Source organism: Eleutherodactylus coqui, chromosome 7 (genome assembly GCF_035609145.1).
Source record: "Eleutherodactylus coqui strain aEleCoq1 chromosome 7, aEleCoq1.hap1, whole genome shotgun sequence".
NCBI lineage: Eukaryota > Metazoa > Chordata > Amphibia > Anura > Eleutherodactylidae > Eleutherodactylus > Eleutherodactylus coqui.
In genome coordinates this window covers 97,260,307-97,282,361 of record NC_089843.1, presented here as the reverse complement: position 1 = coordinate 97,282,361, position 22,055 = coordinate 97,260,307, and the positions used below count along the sequence as shown (strand labels likewise).

The 22,055-nt window shown below is 41.2% G+C and overlaps 1 protein-coding gene across 6 annotated transcripts in view; it reads right to left on the bottom strand.

The window, feature by feature from the left end:
* FAT1 (FAT atypical cadherin 1) overlaps positions 1-22,055 on the bottom strand; it is a 235,408-nt gene that overhangs the window by 74,665 nt on the left and 138,688 nt on the right. For all 6 annotated transcript variants that reach the window (XM_066573420.1, XM_066573418.1, XM_066573422.1 and 3 more), the window contains exons 5-7: positions 18,146-18,475; positions 17,436-17,646; positions 8,002-8,141 (exon numbers count right to left, since the gene is read on the bottom strand). In XM_066573420.1, coding sequence (XP_066429517.1) covers positions 8,002-8,141; positions 17,436-17,646; positions 18,146-18,475 — 681 coding nt within the window. The remainder of the gene's footprint in view (positions 1-8,001; positions 8,142-17,435; positions 17,647-18,145; positions 18,476-22,055) is intronic.

Below are 22,055 nucleotides of genomic sequence, written 5' to 3'. Positions count from 1 at the left end.
CTGTAACAATAGTTATTCCAGCTCTGGCATATAATCATTTATACTATGTGTGTGAATGCCACCATAACAACTTACATGCACTTATTTGTCTCTTACAGAAGAAACTTGTAACGTAGCTAGGCACACTTAACCGAATGACAAGCTGCCCATAGAGATTCAATATTTGTTGGCAGAATACCTGTGGGGCTGTCAAGATCCTCCTGTGATGTCTGATGCCAAGGGAAAATATACCGGACAAGATATTTCCTATCCAATTCTATTGGTTCCCCTGAGATAAGCTGGGCCAGAAGTGTTTGGCAGCCACTTATCTTGCTCCCTCCCTAGAAGTAACAATCATATTCATTCTAGCCAAATAATAATGTTAACGGGGGAATAGGTACATTCGGCCAAAAATTAGAGCATGTCTGTGTCCGGCTTAAGCTAGAAGTCATTCAAGTCAATAAAAGAACTTGCATGACAAGATGGGTGTTAGACTACAAGACTAGTTCTTACTAAAATAAATGACAACATAGATTCTTGTTGGGATGAACCCAGCTGCCTTTTTTACAGAACAACATTATTTGATTAAAATGTGAAAAAACATAAGGTTTATAGCACTTTTCCCTCCTAGACCCTGAACAGGGTTATCAATACTCATTGTACAACAGTGTAAGAACGGTCTAGCCAATCTGAGGAGGTTGCCCACTTCCAATTCCTGGCAGTCCGGTATCATACACTGTTCTTAAATATTATCCAGTAAGGCATAAACACATAAAAAGTCCATAATATAATGTGGAACTTTAGATGGTTCTCTCATCACTGCCTCCAGTAGTGTGAGTGTTCATTTATAGATGGCCATACTCGTAAGTTAGACAGATGGTTTAATGAATTATTGACTGGTGAATGATTGTTTCATCAATGCAGCCATTTGCATTTTAGTATACATGGGCCGTTACAGTCCTTCAAATTGGCCCGAAGGTCCTTAAATGAACAGAGCAGTAGTTACACATGCACACTGCCGCTGCGTACATATTAATGGGACTGTTGAAGATGGCTGACTGCTTGAATTTGGCTATATCCCAAAATCCCATTGGATGGAACTGAGTAGCAGTACACATGCATGACCACTGCTCCATCCACTGAGGGAGCTTCGGGGCCTCTTTTCTTGTGATCAGTGGAGGTTTCAGCTATTGAATCCCCATCAATCAGATAATTATCCAGTATCCTGTGCATAGTAACATAGTATGCAAGGCTGAAAAAAGACAAGTGTCCAACCAGTTAAGCCTGTTTTCACCCCCTTCCTCATTGATCCAGAGGAAAGCAAAAAAAACAATGAGGCAGATACCAATTTGTTCTCGATTCCATAATGGCAGTTAGAATAATCCCTGGATCAACGTAAATCCTGCAATGTTGTAGCGCTCCACAGGGATAATGTTATTTTTTGGGACAACTCCTTAAATTTCACTTGGCAAACATTTGGTTTTGTTTAAATCATACATTTGCATCAATTTTAATATGTATAAGCACATTAAGTCCTGCACTTAAGGGAAACCCACTTGCTCATATGTGCTATCAGCTCTCTGAGAGCAGAAATGTGGGGACCACTTGTTACGGGTTTTTACTCAAGTCAGCCAAATAAGTTATATCTGCATACCAAATATCCACTGCTCGATCTCACAGTTGGCATCACCACCACTGCCTATCCACTTCCTCCATCACCACCACTGCCTATCCACTTCCTCCATCACCACCACTGCCTATCCACTTCCTCCATCACCACCTCTGCCATAGTAACTACACTACTATTTGTATTATCACCCCTAATTTTTGTGAACTTGTTACTGCTGGACATTTTTATCATTCCAAAATCTATGAATTTAGTTGTCTATCAACTTTTACAGTCCAGTATTAACTGTCATTATTTGCAATCAGCAAATTATCAGCATAATCAGTAATGAACAGGCAGGGATGACATGTCTTGAAACGGTGCCTCACCAAGCTTCACTCCTCTTGTAGACTATGACATCATAAACCTGGAAACTGTCCCGAGCATCGAAATTACACAAATTATTTATCAATGTAGTCTGCCAACTCAGCGTCACAATTGAGAGAAAACTGACATTCTGCAGATATAGAGAATGTTCTTCCTTGTCATAAAACCTTCCTTATTCCCTTTAGACTGACAGTATCAACAAGGTATCTTCTTTTCTCATGACTTATTAAATGCACTTAACCTGATGGGAGCATGAGAGGATGCAAGTTCCACGCCTGTTTTACGTACTCAGGCATATTTCAACATACAGATACTTGGCTTTGATCGCATAAAATTAACACTATATAATTGTGGAAAGTAAAACAGTCCCAAAGTGTGTATTAGTCTATGAAAAACACATCCTACCTTAGGGAACAAAAAATGCAATAATTTACCCAGCATGGGAAATGTGGATGTAGAATTAGTCAAAATAAGCAGAATTTGCAGAATAATTTGTGTGTGTCCTTCTTCAATGCTATTCCAACCTTGACCTTGGAGGTGTTGTACAGCCGATTGATATAAAAACTGAATATGTAAGCAGTTCTCCAGCTCCTAGCACTGGAACTTACTGCAGCATGTAGCACAGTCCGGTTACTTAGAGGAATGTGTGTTAATTAAGATTTGCAAACACAGAGCACATTCTCGGAATTCTTGATTGGGTAAATCCCTATGATTATTCAACAGTTTAAACCATGAGCTCAGTGTGGGTGAACCGGGGATCTGTAGCTCATTTATGACATAAATCCACAAAGTTTTAGAAAGAACAACAGCGTGACAATCCATATTTAGTAAGCAACCACACTAAGGCATTTTATCAGACATTGTTTCAAGAACAATTATACATGCACGAGCCAATCTAATTACCTCATTAAAAAAACATTGAGACCACTATGATGGGAGCAACCATGTGGTTGGTCGAACAAGTGCTAAAAAGATTCCTTTCAAAAGTTATTTGTTTTTGTTGATTAGATTATGTTAAAATTCACAAATGTTTGGGTTAAAAGGAGAGTTTATCAACAAAAATGAAAAATGGATACATAAATTCAAGGTCTCTTAACTCCCCTACTAATTACCCTGAGCGCTGTTTGCTCAACAGGAAAAAAGGACATTATATTTTTACATGAACAGAGCTTGTTTTACTTCAAACGCTTGTAGCTCAAGTCCTATCATGCCTACAGCCACAGCAAGCATTGCTGTATCTACAATAGAACCACAGTTATAGCAAGTGAGAGCGGGAATATTGCATTTACAGCTGTCACTTGATGCAGTGTGCAGAGGTGGACAAGTAGGCAGCAGAGAAGGCCAGGCAGGATGACCGGGGCCGAACGGACCCCATTATACTGTAGTCAAAGTGGTCTTCTGGAGGGTAGACTTTACACAGAGGATAGATGGTCAGTATGCAAGCTGAAACTGAAAATTGTTCACAGAATATCTGATTTGGATAAGAGGTTCGTCTACTCAAAGAGGTGGTCTTTTGGAGAGGTTTTACTGTAAAATGGACAACTCTAAAAACATAATAATCCAATTCAACCCTCTTTAGCATATTTGCTTCCTATAATTGTTATGCATACAAAGTTTAAAGAACCGTCCAGGGTCTTCCTTTTCTTTGGCCAGCTGCACACGACCAGGTCAGATTCCGCATAAGGAAGCCCACAGTGGAATCCAACTCTGTGCCCAGCTGGCATCTGCGTGTACTTGCTTTTCTTCTTGGCTTGCTGTACTGCGGATCGTCGGAACGGCCAACCGTTGGACATGTGCAGTCCAAGTTTTTTTGTTAAATCCTGTTTTTTCCTGCATCATTGCTAGGCAACGATGCAGAATCCATAACCTTTACCCGATGTCATTGCGGAAGGGCCGTGGGTCGGACGGCTTCCATTGACTTCAATGGAAGCCGTCTGTGCAGAATCCGCACCAGAATAGAGCATGCTGTGAATTTTCCCCTGCGAGTGGAAAATCCCAATTGCTTTCCACTTGTGTAGAGGAAAAAGCGGTTTGCATGCTATAGGCGGTATTTGCTGTGGAATCCGTAGGCGGACGCTCGCTCTGGATTCCGCAATGCAAATCTGCCCGTGTCCAGCCGGCCTTTCACTTTAGGAAAATTCTCCCTCCTGCCATCCCTTTTAAAAGGTTTATAGTCCGTGCTGCATAGAAAAAGGACATTTGTTCAATTACTTATACACTAGTCTCCGAATATGAAAGGAAGTTGGGGCTAGAGTGATTAGGTGTTTTAAAGCATACAAGTATAGGTAGTCAGGTAGTCAATCTGTTCCAACAAGCAAGATTGCAATTATATTCTGTGGGCAGCAACATATTTAATTTATAATACAAACTGTAGATTTAGCAAGAGAGCCGAGTATTTCCCCTTCTCTACTGAAAACCATTCCAGTGACCCTGCATGCCCTTCTATATTCAGTGAGTCTCAGCTTCCATTCTGCTCTTCAGAGGTTTGTACAAATAACTCAAAATGCTAAGGAAAAACTAACTGGGGATTATACAGCCCAGCACAGCAATGTTTCAAAAGATGTGCTATTGTTTTGGACACCATGGCAGAAATGTTAAATTCAGCTAGGGATGGCTAGGCCAGTACAGGCATTCCTCCATGGGCTGCAGCAAGCATGCAGAGATAGACGTGAATTAAAGGAAAAGGAGGATGAAGTCTAGCAAGCAAAAAAAGCTAAAAGCATTGAGAGATGTCAAATCACTAAAGTGTACTCGCATTAAATCAAATCAAAAGGTTACAGGCCGGCTACAAAAATGGATCCAGAAAGAAATGTTTCACTTAATCATTGACAAACTTTGATTTACACAGGGGGCACACTGCCAGTCCAAAAAAGTTTTACCCTCATTCTTTACTTTGCTGATTTACCACCATTAGTACAGTCAAGGAAATTAGTAAATTGATACAATTGTTTAATTATATTTTGTTTGCTTTTTATTATACAGGGCGTCATGCTCTATCCCAGTAGACAGCCATATTCAAAGCAGGGAGAACATAGGTTCCATGAGTATTACAGTCTTATTTAAATCCACGGCAAGGCTGCTGAAGCCTGATGTCGATCCACTCACCATGTCCATTTAGATTTTTGTTTGGAAATGACCAGATCTCTAAGGCTTAGTTTGCATCTGCGTTCTCCATTCTATTTCTTGTTACTTCATGGAAACAGGAAGACGAAATACCAGCTGGGGACGGATCTGACGCAGGATGGAAACAAATAGTGCCCAATGGACCCCATTGACTATAATGGGGTCCATCGGGCTTCCACCATGTGGCTCCGCTTTTTCCAAGACAAAATAGTGCGGCATGCTGGACTATTTCATCTGGGATTTTGCACTAGATCAGTGTGGGAGGCTCCAGATGTAAATGTCAGCAAAGTCCTGGAGATCTAGTGACCCCCAAACAAAATGGGAGCCGATCAGAGAAATCTAACAATTGAATTTTGCAAGTTTATTATACTTAAATCTCTAACCACTCCTGGGCTGGAATATGGACAGTGCACACCACACTGGGGTTATGGTGGGGTCCCAGCAGTCACGTCCTACAGATCAGAAATGTAGCCACTTTAAAGTGGGTGACCCATTAAATAATAACTTCATAAGTTGCAATAAGTTTAAATATTTTGGCAATGCTTAGTAGGGGCCCCGTGTTAAATACAGGCAGCTGTTTTAATCACCCTTTACTATTTGTATGTAACTACAAATAAGCTGTTGCTATATATGATGGAAATGATAGCAGCTTGTATTTTGTTGACAGCCCTTGATTGCCGGCAGCAAAGAGTTTAGCACCAGATCACTCACACTAAAACTAAAATGATGCTTATTTTAGAGAATTATGAATGATGCTATAAGACATCATGTCTTGTTTTTTCAGGATCTCAAGGTTTTCCTTGCAGGGATCCATCTTGTCTTACAGGCAATGCTCAATAGGACAAGTATGCAAATTATAGTGGATCTCAAAATCTAAAATTTATACCAGATCTTTAAAAAAAAATCTAATTCTGATACATCATCCAATTATGCTGAATGTATTTGCCAATCTTGAATCTAATGCTGGCTATATAAACACAGTGGTGATTTTAGAAAGAAGTACAAATGAAAAGTGGAATAGTTGGTCACAGCAAAAGATCTAAAAGCCTGTTTGGTTGCAATCAACTTGTGGTGGAAAAAGTTGCAAATTTTTGCACACACTTGTTTTGTGCAAAAATGTGCAACTTTTTAACCTTTTTAGGTTTCACTCACAACTTTTCTGAAAAGTGGGTGAGACTTAATGGGTGGGGCATTATACTCCTGTGCAAGTAAGATGAAGCTTGGCATATGAGACAGCGTTTTTGATAAATTCCTGACATTTCAAATAGGATTTACATACTGTACAATAAAAGTCAGAACAGTTGCCTGCTTCCACAGGATAGGTCATCAATAGCTGATTGACAGAAGTCTGATGTTCCAAACTACATCAGTTCTTAATCAGGCCACTGATGGTACTGGTGTATCTTGTCTCCACCAGAAGAAAGGGTGGAGACAAAATGCATGCCCACAACTAACACCTAAAACTCCATTGGCTGGGCAGGAGAATGGGTGCCCATCATCTCCCCTCCCACCTCGTGTCACTCACCCCTCCGCTGCTCTCCCTTGTTCTCTTCCTGGCTCCTGCGCTATCAGTTTCTTTGCAGCCATTATGCAAGGCCAGCCGGCAAGGAGACTGACAGCAGTTGACTGACTGCGCCGGAGCAGGGAGGGGAAAAGGCAGAGCACCAGGGCCACTGACAGGTGAGGGGATGGAAGTCTGTTAGCGGTGGACACATTGCAGCGCTGATGGGAGGCTGGCAGAGAGAGTCTCCACGGGGGACGCACTGTGCCGGAGCCGGTAGGCGACAACTTCCAGGAGGGGAGATGATGTTACAGCAATGGAGATGGAATGGCGGGGGTGGGGGGAGAATGACAGCGCCGGAGGAGGGATGGGAAATGGAAGGCGCACGGGAGAGCTGAGGCCGGCAAGGGAATAATGGGAGAGCAGCAAGAAAAGTGACTTACAGGGTCGCCAGCAGCTAGAGCGCACATAGCATGATGGGGGGAGAGTCACAGGGTCAACAGCAGTGGAGATGGGATGCCGCAGCTGGGGAGATGATGGGCACCCATTCTCCTGCCCAGCCAATCAAGTTGTGGGCATTGGTTGTGGGCGTTTATTTTGTCTCCACCCATTCTTCTGATACCCTGTAAGGAACAGAGAGCGGATAGCTCCATACATGGTCCAGAGACCTAGCATGGTATTGCATGCATGACTCCCACTGCAGTGAACTGGAACTGTGTCTGCAATATCATGCCAGGCCCCTGCACAATGTATGGAGTATTCTGCTTCCTGCTCTATACACAGCGATAGTGACCTGGCAAATAGCCAATCAGCCAGGGTCTCTGGGAGATCCCCGTCGATCAGTTACTGATAACCTATCCTGTGGACAGGTCTTCAATTTTGAAGAGTTTGAAAACCTCTTTAACATGGATGCACCCGTTATCTATAAGTCCCATCACTTAAATATTTACACCTATCTTAGGTTACGTAACAAAAATGGTTAAACTCTCTGAATATTTTGAAATAGAGCAAGCAAATATTTTAGAAATGGCAATCTACTAGACTATTTGCTTTTGCGGTTTTCTATCCGCCGCTGCTGATGTAAGTCCAGTGCAGACCAATTCCTTTTAGCTGTGAACAGTTAATGTGTTTGTAAGAGTCTTCTGAACCGTTGCTGTCCTCAGTGGCCACTGCGCTTTGTTACCTTTAAATTGCTTCTTTAATGTATCTGATAGGAATCAAACTATACTGATGCATTTCCTCCACACTCATATCTACCTATTGTATATTAACCCTTCCAGCTGCTGCCATGAGCTAAAATTTCAGGCAAAGCAATTTTAAGTTAATTTAGTATACAAAATATGTTCTGCAGCCACAAGCATACAAAAGAAATTCTTTTTAAACACTTCATTAGCAATTCAATTACCTGTGTGCTGATAGATCTTGTCCCATCTGTTGCCTCCACTGTCAAGTTGTAATTAGATTTCTGTTCTGCATCGAGAGGTCTTGCAACAATGATGGTTCCAGTGCCCTTGTCCACATCAAACCTGCTGTCGGAGTTTCCACCTGGTTAAAATGAGTGAAAACTTTATAAACAACTGTTTGTACATAGTGCCGAGGCGGTGAGAACAGAAGATCACCAGAGGCCACGCTACAACAGGAGAGTGTGGATGGAAAGTGAGACTAGAGTGAGAAAGGTCTACAGACAAGAACAGTGACACATATTTACACAACATACATAATAAAATAAAATGTATAATACAACTCTGTGCTAAGATCCGCAATTACACATAATATGAATATAGCCGGTGAGCTCTACGACAAGAATAGGCAACTTGTGGCTCTCTCTGAACGTCCTGACCACCAACCCAACATTACTGTTCTAGGACCTCCAGTACAACAATACAGAGAGAGCCACAGGCTGCCGACCTCTTGACTAATACATCATACAAATTACAAACTGAACTGGATTGATAAAGGAGTGTCTTGAGGATCAGTCCGTGGTGAAGCGAATGGGCAGACTACATATGCCAGTTGGTTGTTCTCTGCAGTCATATTTAATGAGTCCCCATTAGCATCATGTTCACAGTCATCAAATGCCATTAAGCATATAACGACGCTGTGTGTTATGCAGATTTAGACGCGACTATTTTGTCAAATCAAATTGCATTTCTTTGCAGACAGCTCGTATGACTTTTAGATTGAAGACTGCTACAATTTTATAATTAGCTGTCATAAAATGATAGCCACAAGCTAATGCTTATGCTCTAATTACTCCAGTATCAATCTTTCGGGAAGCTGGTGATAAAGAACAGAAATTTGCCCTTGAACAGAAACAACAGAAATACAAAAGTTTTCAAGCTAAGCTTGGGGCACCACAGTAATGTAATACAGTACAAGCACAAAGTTTAAAACACGTATCGTTTGCAGTAATGGGTCTAGAACATAAGTATGGAAGGATGTCCCATGGTAGCAGATACCTTCCGCTACACAGCTCAGGTCACAAGCCATCTGAAGGATGTAAAATACTTCATTAGATTGGTCATCTCCTGGCAGCGCTCATAGTAAAGACAGAATAGATACAGAAAAACATGGAAGAGTCAAAACGGCTTGTAGAAACAGAATGTTATTGTATACAAGAGAATTCAGGCTCAACTAGTTAGTGTCTAAACGATATTCATGGTCTTCAGGAAGGAGTTGGGGGAAGACCAGTAATGGAAAGAAGAGAATGGTGAAGTAACCCACATCCATACACAATCATGGAGAACATTATCTTGATGTAATATAAAGGGAACCTGTCATCAGGATCTCACGTCTCAAACTGGCAAAGCACTGCTTATAATTACATTTACATATCAAAGACTTGTCTTGGTATGAAAACTTACTTTTATAACTTGGCACCCTCTATGCAAATGCCCTCTTTTGATTCATGGGGGCAGGCTGATTGAGCTCTGAGTCACTGTGTCACTTTTTTTTTTTTTTTTCAACACACCCTCTTCACCAAATGTCAGCAAAAGTCATAGTGAAACCCCACACTTAAGCTGTGCATCCTACTGCCCTCGGCACAGACCCAAACACTCATGCCAGTGGGTCAAGGTGCGTATACCTCAACTTCACTGGCACATTGCTTATGCTCCGAGAAAGGGATTTGATGGACTTGCACTGATGTCAGTGGCCAGAGAGTTGACTATTCGGCAGAGAGGGGTTGTAGAAAGATAAGGCGCAGTGATTTGGAGCTCCAGCAGCCCATCCGCATGACTCAAATAGGGAATTGTGTTGTAGTGCGACGAAGGTTCAGGATGGTGCAGCAGCTGACAGATGGAAGCAGAGATGGCACATATTTTTTTTTTTACAAAATAACCTTTACTGAACACAAACCGTATAAGCATATTTACACTCCATAGGAGGGTTCAAGACACTTTAATTTTGCATAATAAATAATGGCATGAATCCCTCTTAGGCCCAATGTCCACTTGCACGCACGGATTGCACTGCTGAATCCCGCAGCGGAATCCGTGCGTACCCGCAGACATGGACAGGAAAATACATTTTATCTGTCCAGATCCAGCGCGGGTCTCCTCCGTGCCGGCCGGATCTTCTTTCTTCAGCATGGCGGATGCGTCTGGACACGCTGGCAACGTGCCAGAAGCATACGCAGTGCAATTATTTTTTTAATCTCCTGCGGCTTGATTTGCGGATGTCCCTTGTGGGTTCCACAAATCAAATGCGCCCATGGACCTTAAAGATACAGTACTCCAAAAATCTACTACGACACAAAATATACTCTCGTTACTCAGCATCCTTTACTGACATATACATCTTCAGTACATCTCTCTCCTCCACTTGTTCCTCGCAGCGGTAAGGCACATGACACTACATAATTATCAGCATCTTTTGCAGCTACTTTTATCTGCCATAAAACCGCTCCATGCATCATCCGTGACTGTAGGCCCCAACCTTAAATGCTCCTTAGGAGCAACATCCTTACACACAGAACGTGTCCCATGTCATAGACGTTACTTCTTATCCAGAAATCATCACACAATAAAGGTGGTTCAGTTCCCGCCTCACATTACTTAAATCCTCGATACTGCTCTACTCTATGTCATGTGGCTCACTGCGCCATTTCACATCCGCTTATTATAAACATTACATCACATACATTACATCATAACTGGATCACGCAACTATCACCCAGCAAGGCCTTGCATTAACCCATACAATGGGGCAATTATTACGCTTATAATGTCACTGTCCCATGAGATTCTATCCCCCACCCTGGCCAGGAATTTAATCCTATGCAGTACTGGGGGCTTGAAGTCCATTCATACTTTCCTGATATACCTGCAGCATCCTTTGTAATTCTTCACAGCTGAGGTGTCAGGCACTGTGCAGTAGGGTGCTTCACCCCAAGGGTCTGGTTGGTCTCTCATTTTTGAGCTCCAGGACTTCAGGGCCCTTTGGACTATCTCTGGCTAATGAACGGCCTCTGATGCTGTTGTCCTGCTGCATCTGTATCGCTCTCCTGCTGCATCCAGCACTGTGACGCATCTTCTCAACCTTATATGGTCCCTGGCTGCCTGCCAAAACTATTCCTGCGCACAGGATTGGGGCCAGGCTTAGCCTTCTATTCTCCACTACAGGGGGGGCATTCTTGTGGGCTTTGACACACTAGTCGTGTGTGGCCACCTGCATCACCATGGGGGCGGGAACCCTTCACAGCCTCCTAGAGAGGCTTCAGAAATATGGCACCCTACACCCTCTCACCCACCCCCGTCCCCTGCCAGTGTAGTGGCAATTAGCCGGGACCTGTATCAGTATTGCAGGCCAGGGGAGGCGCCTCTTACTGGTGATAGCAAGCGCTGTCCACAGTTCTGCACCTCATCTCCCTCTTGGCCAAGTCCCAAATCAAAGGGTTTGGGACCTTTGGCTGCCTGTAACAGTGGCTGCAAGCCACACTCTGTAAGGGGAAACGCTGTAGCATTGCCACTTATGATTGCATAGAGGGCATCAATTCTAAAGGTAAGCTTTTAGCCTCACAATCTAGATTCTATTTTATACAAGGACATGTCTGTGATATATAAGCAGTGTCGGCAGTTTGAGATGTAAAATCCTGATGACACATTCCCTTTAAAAAGCTATTTTTGCATACATTGTATTTCAATATTTTATGTTATTTGTTATATTCTCTCATATTGTACATTTCTATAATTAAATATCTAGCAGTACTTTTCTAGCTTAGTGCAACCACTGCTTCTATCCACCCAAAGCTTTCTGGTTTAAACCGTTGGCCAGGAAAGCAAAATTCTTAAGCAGGTCTGTGGTGTCTGAACCTTCACTTCTGGCCCACTTCTGGCACCAGGTCACGTCGCATGAACTCAATTTGTGCCTGTCATGTGATTGCAGTAGGGTGCTGTCTGTTTAGCTCATTTTAATAACTAACCCAGCCTCCTTTTTTGTCTCTGCACTGGCTATGACAAAGAATGGGGCCGGCTTAGTTATTAAGATAAGCGAAAGAGCAAGGCCCTGTAATTAAGTGATGGGTACAGAGTGAGTCCATACCATGTGACCCGGTGTCAGAACTGGGTCAGAAGTGGAGCTTCCAATACCACAGGTCTAGGTAAGGGTTTCAATTCTTTGAACACCCCTGTAAAGGTATTAAAAAACAGCTTTTTTTTTTCCAGAAACAGCATCACACTTGTCCAAAGGCTGTGTTTGGTGTTGCAGCTCAGACTCATTTGGCTCTATGAGGTTGACTTGCAATACTACACAGAACCCATAAACAAGAGCAGTGCTATTTCTGGAAGATAGCAGCCAAGTTTTCTTCATTTCATACAAACTCTTAAAGGCTCTACATCTCATTACACTAGGCAACAAAAAAAAACGTGATTTTTGTTTCTAAGAAGTTTATTTGTTCCTGTTAGCTTATTGTAAAATATAATGGAAAATAACTTTCATTCCGAAAAAGGTTTGCTTTTGTGATCAGGGCATCGATAATTATATAGGATTTTGAATTTTGAATGTTTCAAGGACATACACAGTGAGAAAAAAAATTACTTGCAATCATGAGCCAAAGTCATTATACAATGCAGAGTATGTCCATGCAGTTCAAAATTAATGAAAATGTCTGGTTCTGTTCATTAGTCCCTTCCAGTGGCTCACTCTGCACATCTCAAGGAGGAGTCAAACACCTGTTGCAAGTTCTGAAGTACGATCAGTATGATTGAGAGGTAATTGAAAACTTCAAGATAGTTGCTTTCCTAATGGGTCTTCAAGGTGGTTTCACAAAGTTTGCCTGCTACCGACGAGACTAGCCTGAACATATTGACTTCACTGTCGGACGAAGCAACATCAAGTGGGAACCCCTAGTAGATCCAAAGTTGATTCTGATGCCGCCTCTTCACATAAAACTCGACCTTGTGAAACAGTTTGCCACAGCTCTAGATAAAGAATCTACAGCAATGAAACATCAACTAAACTTCTTCCCAAAGCTGACTGAGGCCAAGGTAAAAGCTGGCATCTTTGTGGGACGACAAATCGAGAAGATCATAAAATGTCCAACATTTCCTGACATGCTCACAGAACTACAGAAAGCAGCTTGGGAGAGTTTTGTTGCCGTGGTTCAGAGGTTCTTAGGAAATCACAAAGCAAACAACTATGTGGAGTTGGTAGAAACAATGGTGAAGAAATACCAAGCTATGGGCTGCAGGATGTCACTCAAGGTTCATATCCTGGATTCTCATCTACTTAAATCCAATCAGAACATGGGAGCATACTTCGAGGAGCAAGAAGAAAGGTTCCACCAAGATATGCAGCAGTTTGAGCATCACTATCAAGGACAATACAACGAGAATATGATGGGCGACTATATCTGGGGGCTGGTCCATGAAAGTGACCAAGTACACAAACATTTTCATTAATTTTGAACTGCATGGACATACTTTGCATTGTATAATGACTTTGGCTCATGATTGTAAGTAATTTATTTCTCCCTGTGTATGTCCTTGAAACATTCTAAATTCAAAATCCTATATTTTTAATTATCGATGTCCCGACCACAAATTCAAACTTTTTCCAAAATCAAAGTTATTTTCCATTATATTTTACAATAAGCTAACAGGAACAAATAAAGTTTTCTTAGACACAAAAATATGTTATCAATAAAGTATTCAATAAATAGTTCCAATGACATGTCGCTGTGCTGTTTGCATCAGTCGAACCGTCAATGTCTCCACGTCTTTCCTGCAGTTACACCTTATTGATTCCGAGTCCAGATGGAAACTGCTCCGTATCACAACGTAAAGTTTAATGACATGTGATATGAGACATGATGTGAGACATACTGAAACATCTGACAGCACACTGCGGAAGGCTTCCCAAGCTAAACTGAAAACTAGGCAACCAGAACTAGCCAGGGGATATAGCATCTCCAGCCAGAAGGACACAAGTCCAGCGCCGCTGCCTCCCAGCTCACTCTTACTCGGCATGACAGGCACAGAGCCACAAATAAAAGCACTTGTCACAAATCCTTAGATAATGCATTAAATATATAAACACACATTAGCGGCGGCATTGTAATTACAGTTAGTAACATATATCTGCAATGTATAAACAGCAGTTAACAGATAAATCTTTCTGAAACTGTGCATAATTGCACAGCATCTGGTGGGATTAAAACAAAGTCGAGGATCAGCAGATGGATGGGGCAACCTTCTCTGAACATGTAAACATGCATACAAATAAACTGCTAAGAATGGAGATGGGAAAATATCAAATAGACACTGTTAGAACGCCTGGAATTATTACTCGCATTCTAGAATCAGAAAATACACGATTCTGGAGACACACTGACTCCTTAGTTTCTTGCAAAGTTGTGTTCCAAGACTGTGAAAGAATATTGGATGTTTTTATTATTAACCTCTTGTCTACCTATTTTTTTTTACAATTGAACAGTCACTTTGCCCCCACTTATAGCTGAGTCTTTGTTTGGAGTTCATGCCGCAGTTTCCCATTGAAGTTATTTAAAGAGGAGCTGTCACGTCTTCTGACAAGTCAAACCGGCTGCATAGCCTTATAGACGACTCTTCACTGATTCTATCGCTGTTTTTTATTTTTCTTTTACCTCACTCTCCTCCGACAGTTTGCCTGTAATCACTCCCATTACTTTCAAGCATTAGTCAGTTGTCATTCTGCATGGGTGATCTCTAACACCTAGTTTCCATGGTTAAAGAGTAGATGTATTTTACTTTATTTCCTAAAATGTCTAGAATAGGTGATTCTAAGAATTTTTTCAATATATGTTACCAGCCTATTCTGTACATGTTTCGTACAAACCCCCTATTCAGCTATGCAGCTAGGTGAAGATGGTGCTGAGAAATCTCTCTTTATCTAGCTAATTGCATAGATGAACAGGGAGTTCCAGCTGTACCTGCACTGATTTCTCTAGTGCAGGCATAGATGTTTTCATATAACAGATTATTAATAAAGTCTTATATTTTATTGATTTTTAAATATACTTGATCTGTGCCCCCATGATTTGTCTCTTAGCGCTGCCTTATTAGTCTCCTGTCTCTACTGCTCTGTCCCCTGGTGCTGTGTAAGGAGAAGCCATTCTGTGCTGCAGATGGCTTTTCCCCTTTACAGCCTCCATTCTCCACTGGGCCTGATGCACTGCTGAAAAGAGAGGGAGAGTGCAGCAGTCTCCAGCTACACATCCAGCAGAGGGGCTGCAGTCTAAGATGGCAGTGCAGGGCTGCTGAGAAAGTAATGACAGCTCCGCCATGTGGGGAGAAATTATGGACACTAGAGGTTATTACAGGAGCTGTCCAGTGGTGCAACCATCTTCCAGAGACTAGCATTTCTTGCAGAGGCCATCACAAGAAGCTATTTTCTGGGACAATAGAGGAAGCCAGAAACATGCAAAGGGACATTGAGACACAAATCGCTAGTGAACATAGAAAAAACCTTCAGCTGCAGGTTGTAAGTGAGGTCGGCCGCAATAAAAGCTGAAAATGCACACATGCACAGGGTTAGGGAGTAAGCATTTAATGCTGTTCTGTGTGCTATCAATATTTCATGGCTCGCCACAATTACTGAGTTTCAAGAGGTTGTTAACATACTACTTGGTCTTTATTTAATATGCATTATCGATATTATAATTGCTAACTGTTGAACTACCTAGTTTATCTAAAAGCTGTTTTTAGTTCTAGTTAGCAGTAGTCAGTATGCCGAAACAGACCTGTGGAATTTCCGTATTATCTAAACTGTGCTCTAAACAATGGCATAACCAATCCCCTTTTTTTAGTTACTTTTTATAACAAAAATTGATATTTTTATAATTCCGCTATCCTCTTTGTATTCTGGTACCCATGTCACATCCATCTCCAATGACAGTGAAACAGCAGATCCAGTCAATTCTACACATATCAAAAAACAAATTTTAGAGAGTTGTAAAGAATAGTCTTGTCTCCCAGAAACATATTTCTTTGAGATTAAAAGCCAAAAAAGAGGTGGCAGTTGATGACAGAAGCGATTAGCGGTAGTCACCTGGCCGCCTGCTTCATGTGTCAACGCTAATCAGTGACACCAATCTTGAGTGAGATTAAAAAAGTGCAATTACCATGTGATTTAATAGAACCACATCTAGCTTGCAGAAAAGTGACTGAGGAAACTATATAAAATATTACAGCCTGCATTTATCTTACTTTACAAGTTATTCCATTTCCATTATACTTTTCAGAAAGCTTAGAGAGTTAATAGGTTAAGAAAACCTGTGTGTCTCACAGCTTTACATTAGATCAGTTATGACTGGAATCTACGCCACACCATCAAAAAATTCCAAATCTGTGCATCTAACTTCCTGGCTGGTGAATTAGCTGGGGAATTTGTTTCACAGAGGCAATAAAAGAGAATGGTGGTAGCCTTGAATGTGCATTATATTGCTGCACATCCACCCTCAGGCTCGGCTTTCATTCACTTACAGCACTGCCTTCAGCAGCATTACCATGCCAATGATAAACCTTTACTTATGCTCTTAGATGATCACTTACTGAAAATGTATTCAATTCCAACCAACAGCTGGCAACATGACAAGAGCAACGGCCCGTTGTCCATACACAATAAGCTAGATTTTAATTGCACAATGCAACTGGGCGATATGTTCTTAACAGAGTGGAGTCTTCATATTACTAGGGCACAATACGAACATGATAAATGTGTGGGAATTAATTTTAGCATCATTATGTCTACTGTTTGGATACAAGGCTTCATCACAGTAACAGTTTTCACCTTGATACAGTTTTTCTTTAAATTATTTCTTATGGTTAGATTGGCACAAGTTGCCACAAACAGCTGATTTTGCCAAGGGAGCCTGCTGTCACCTCATTATTTTTCCCGCAGTGGTTGCTACAGGGAAAATGTCGAATGACATAGCGGCCATTCAAAATGAGGTTCTCTCTTCTGGCCAATAGAGGAGTGTTCCTGGTGGCAGACGCCTCTCTATCCATATTCCCCAAAAGGTTGTTTGGCTATGCTCATGTAAAGCTGGCAAACAGAAAATTGGCAACATTCTAGACGGAAAAATAGGCATATTCTTCATTGTGATGATCTAAGCTTTACGATTACTGTATTATTGTAATTATTATTGGGAAACTCTTTACAATCATGACAGTGGCTCCAAGCTTCGTATTAGACATGAGAGGATGCAATTTTTGTATCTAATATACAACGTGGAGCCACTGACATGATCATAGATGGCTCCTGTTTGAGAAGCCATCGATGATCTTGCTTCTCTTATTTCCCCTGTGTAGTGTTGAGTGAACCGAACCAGTAGAACCCTGTTTTGGGTTGAACTTTACTTACCGGTAATGTCAAACCACAGTGGGGAACCCATAGGTTGTGCACTTATAACGCCAATCATATGAGCAACAGGATCACTTTCCATCACAGTGAAGGTATAGTCCTCTTCGTCAAAGGAAATTGGTTCCATTAATGGTGCTGGTTTTGAAATCCATTCTACATGCAATCGAGTGGTGGATGATTTCTGAGGTCTCCCATTATCAACAGCTTTAATCTATAAGTTAAACATGAAGCATATAAATCAAAGGAGCACAAATTAGTAGCTGCAACAACTGTAATTATTATTTATGCTGCACGATGTGTACAGTGTCCTGCTGGAGCTCCTCCAACGTCTGCTCATTGATGGCTCCCTAGCATTACATTAGACTCGAATTCACAGACTAGCATTATCCATAATAAAATTAAAAACTAAATTAAGAGAAAAACTTGACAAAGGTCAAAAACCCTCCATTGCTAGCACCACTTTTTTTCTCTACTGCCTTGTTAACTTTCTTCCTTTTTGTATTTCCCATGATAGTTTTTCCTAATTAGGTGTCTGACAATGGCCACCAGGTTGCCACACAGATGTCTGTTTATCATGTTCTAATATGTGTACTATGTCTCTAGTTAAGAAACATTGACGTCTTGTAGATAATATACTACATTGATATTTAAAAAGAAAACATTCTGAAATGTAATTAATGCATAACATAAAAAGGCAAACTTCAACTTACCGTAAGAATATCGTATTCTCCGGCTACAGAGAGCTTTTTAGATGAAACTACCCCGGTTTTAGGTTCAATAAAGAATTTCCCATGTTCATCTCCATCCTCAATGCTATAAGAAATTTCTGCATTTGGACCGTCATCCTTATCTACAGCAATCACTCTGTAGATTGGATCCCTCTTGGTGATTTTTTCCCGCTCAGTCTTCTCTTTCTCGGGAAGCTGGATCTTGTAAAACTTTTGCAAAAACGAGGGTTTGTTGTCATTCTCATCCAGAACCTTGACTATGACTCGACAAATTGTTGACTTTGAGGGATATCCATTGTCCGTGATAGTCACCTGTTCGGGGGAATAATATAATATGTCACTATATTATACCATGGTTTACAACCCCGAAGTAAGATGAACACTATGTTTAAATACTTCCGAAAATGCTTTTTGGAGCAACGTTCATTTGAAAGTCTTCCTAAATTAATGCATAGCTTGAAGAACAAGCACAGCTTGAAATGTTCCTTTAGGGAAGAACAGAATTCATTATTCTTGTATGCAGCTAAACATTTAATCAGTTCCAGAAAAGCAAACAAATCTGTATAGAGATTTAAGTGATTGGTTGTTCAAAAAGGCTTAATCTGAGAACATTTGTCACAACTAGCAAACAGAATGCTGATACTTGTCAAGAGAAGCTCAGTCTCGTCAAGTTCTGTTTGTAGATTGGCAAACAAAGCTATACGCAGCATCTTGTGTTTTGTCATTAGCTACTCAAGTCCTGCCAGTTGCTTGCCATTTGGTTATACAGTAGCATCTTCAAATCAATGTGTAGCGTATGAAATGACAAACCCCGCTGCATGTGAAGCTCTCTACTGTAGGAGGACATGAGGTTCATTATTCAACAATATTAATATTCTGGAAGTTGAGCTAAAAAACCAACAAACCTTCTCAACCAAATATTTGGAAGAAATTCTGCTGCACAGAGCGGTTATGCTAATATCTCTTGCTTTTTAAGGCATCATAATCTGCAATGGGTCAATAATTCACATTGCATTAGTTTTCTACTTAGTAAGCTAAATGTATTTACATTCTCAGGTTGTGATGTGAGAGACATACTAGAAAATGCTCACGTCCCGTAGACCAATGTAAATGATGCATTCATGGGTACTAATAAAAACAAGATTTTTTTACTCCATAATGTCATATGTCAATTGAAAGGGTTTCAAATACCTGGCTTTTAACCCTTTCCAATCTAATTTGTATCCTGTTTTTTCCTTGGGGGCTTACTCTTTTTCTGCCATTATACAATGGCGCTATATGCTGGCTAAAGCCAGTACTGCATGAGGCGACATGTTGGATAGGCTCCGACAGCAGAGCAACTTGCAATATACAGTAAGAGAACCCCGACGGATGTCTTCCAAGATCAGAGCTGTACAGCCTTAAATCATAATGTCTTCACACGTCAGACAGTGGATTGGAAAGGGTTAAGGTGTTTTATATTGAGCAGGGTTGCCAAGATTATGACGGGGCCTGGGATTATAAAGTTAGCTGTAAATGGATTTTCCTCCTATCTGACCCAAATCTCTATATTTTTTCATTATATGGACAACTTTCTTGACGGGTCTGTTTTTTTTTTTGAAATACTTGCATTCCTCAAGCAATAACTGTTTTGAAGCATCTTTTCTTAGAACTTTGTGCTGTTCCTCTGTTATTCCTTCTGGAAATGTATGAGGAAATTGACAACAGAGCGTTACCATTTCCTTCATGAAAGTGGAGCATCCCTATACACTAGCCAAGTTCATACCAGAGTTTTTCCTTTCTGTCTAGCTATTCTGTCGTGGGGGCAGCTGAACAGAAAGACAACGCTTCAATTTGTGTGCCCATAGACATGCATTGAAACTGAAGGCCATCTGTCAATTTTCGATCCATTTTTTTAAATTGAAGCACAAGTGCAGACTGCTGCGCTTTTGTTTCCAGCTCAATAAAGGGAAACAAAATGGATTACCATGTTTTTTTTAACATTCCTGTCAATGGAAAACGGAAGCAAATGGAAAGCTATTAGAGATGAGTGAGCACCCAAATGCTCGGGTCCGTGTTATTCGAGTCGAGCTTTTCGTAAAATTCGAGAGCTCCACTCAAGTAACGAACCCCATTGACTACAATGGGAGACTCAAGCATTTTTGTATGTGGGACGCCGGGTGCCTGCCTCTTTCTCTCTCTCTCTCTCTCTCTCGGGGAGGAGCCAAAAACTGGGGCGGGGTCGAACACAGCTTGATGCTCGTTCGAGTAACGAGCACCATCAAGTACGCTAATACTAGAATGAGCATCAAGCTCGGCAGAGTATGTTCGCTCAACTCTAAAATCTATCTGTTCGCTTCCGTTTTATTTCTATTTTTTTTTTCTGTTTAGCTGCTCCCACCATGGAATACCTAGATAGAGACAAATAACACTAGTGTGAATCGGCCCTAAGACATTGTTCAATCCATGCTGAGACTTTGTAGTGTTCACCATGTAGTCGTACATTTCCACTGTAGCACCCTCTGAAGAGGAAATGTCAGGCTGCACAAAATGTCTCCGAAAGATGACAGTTGATCAAAAAATCTGTTTTTTTCAAGCTGGAGGAATCCATTTGGGATCCCAGGAAAAAAGGAAGGATGAAGAAAGGCACTATCTGGTGTGATGTTTCAAAAAACAGACAATTATAAAGTTTTAATGAATATTAACATGCTCTCCCTGGATGAGTGTGCAAATAAATGTGCACAACCACACTTGGCATTTAATGATGTTGGACTCATGAGGACCAGTAAAATCCCAGAGCAGCAAGCCCCTGGCTGGTTGCTTAGAAATCAGCCTTTCCCTGGGCTTCTCTCCGGTCAGGCTGTTCAGGTGAATGATAGAAGTCAGCAGGTGCTCCTGTTTTAATAAAGTCCTATATCATGGAATCCATTCTGGGCTTTATGTGACATCCATGAGCAGTGCTGATATTTTGTTGGCTTCATTCATTCATTCATTTGAAGATGTGTTTTAGTTGGTGTCTCGCTGCTGTAATCCTATCAATCAATTAGAACAAGATTCCAGTGCTGCTAGGTAGGCACTGCGCCACTTCAGGTCCTGTTGACTCTGCCTGGCTCTCTCCAGAGGACAAATGGTCTCCCTATTATATTCAATGGCCAATCATGTGGCCTTTGAAAAAAGCTGAGCACATGTTTTAGGGAAAGTTCACCCTATGAAATGTCTTACTAAAAATGATATTGTTTGAGTTGCTAGTCCATTTCGAAATCCTCTACAATCCTTTGCTGATGCTGTGCATTTATACAATATCATAATTCTCAACTGGCCCCTATGAAACAGGATTTGGAGAAACCCTCCATGTTTATGCTGAAGAGATCTTTTAACTGTCACAAAGTTATATTTTTATTGCCTCCATTAAAGCCTTACTTGACTGGCTATATCCAGCTATTGACTCCTTATAGTCCATTTACACGTAACAGTTATCACTCAAAATTCATTCAAATGAATGAATTTGAGTGATAATCTTCAGTGTTAATGAAAGAAGAAGAAAAATCGCTCACTATTCGCTCGTTGTTGCTTATCGCTGACTTTCAGTCAGTAAAAAAGACTATCGCTGGATTGCTGGCTTCTCGTTATGTCTAAGTGCTCCCACTCAGCACATTATATAGAAGGTGAAGCTCTGAGCGAGAAGCCAGCAAAAACCCAACGATCCAGCGAGAAGTTTTTCAGTTTGAACACTGTGCACGAGCGCTGACGATCTTACCGGTGACGTCAGCGCTCGTGCAGATGTTTAAACAACTGTTGTCCCGTGTAAGAGGGCCATTAATAAGCATTACTTATCTAATCAGGCTAGGTTATTAGGGTAAGACTTTTCTAAAGCTTTGTTCACATCCAATTTTTTTTGCCCATGTCAGAGATA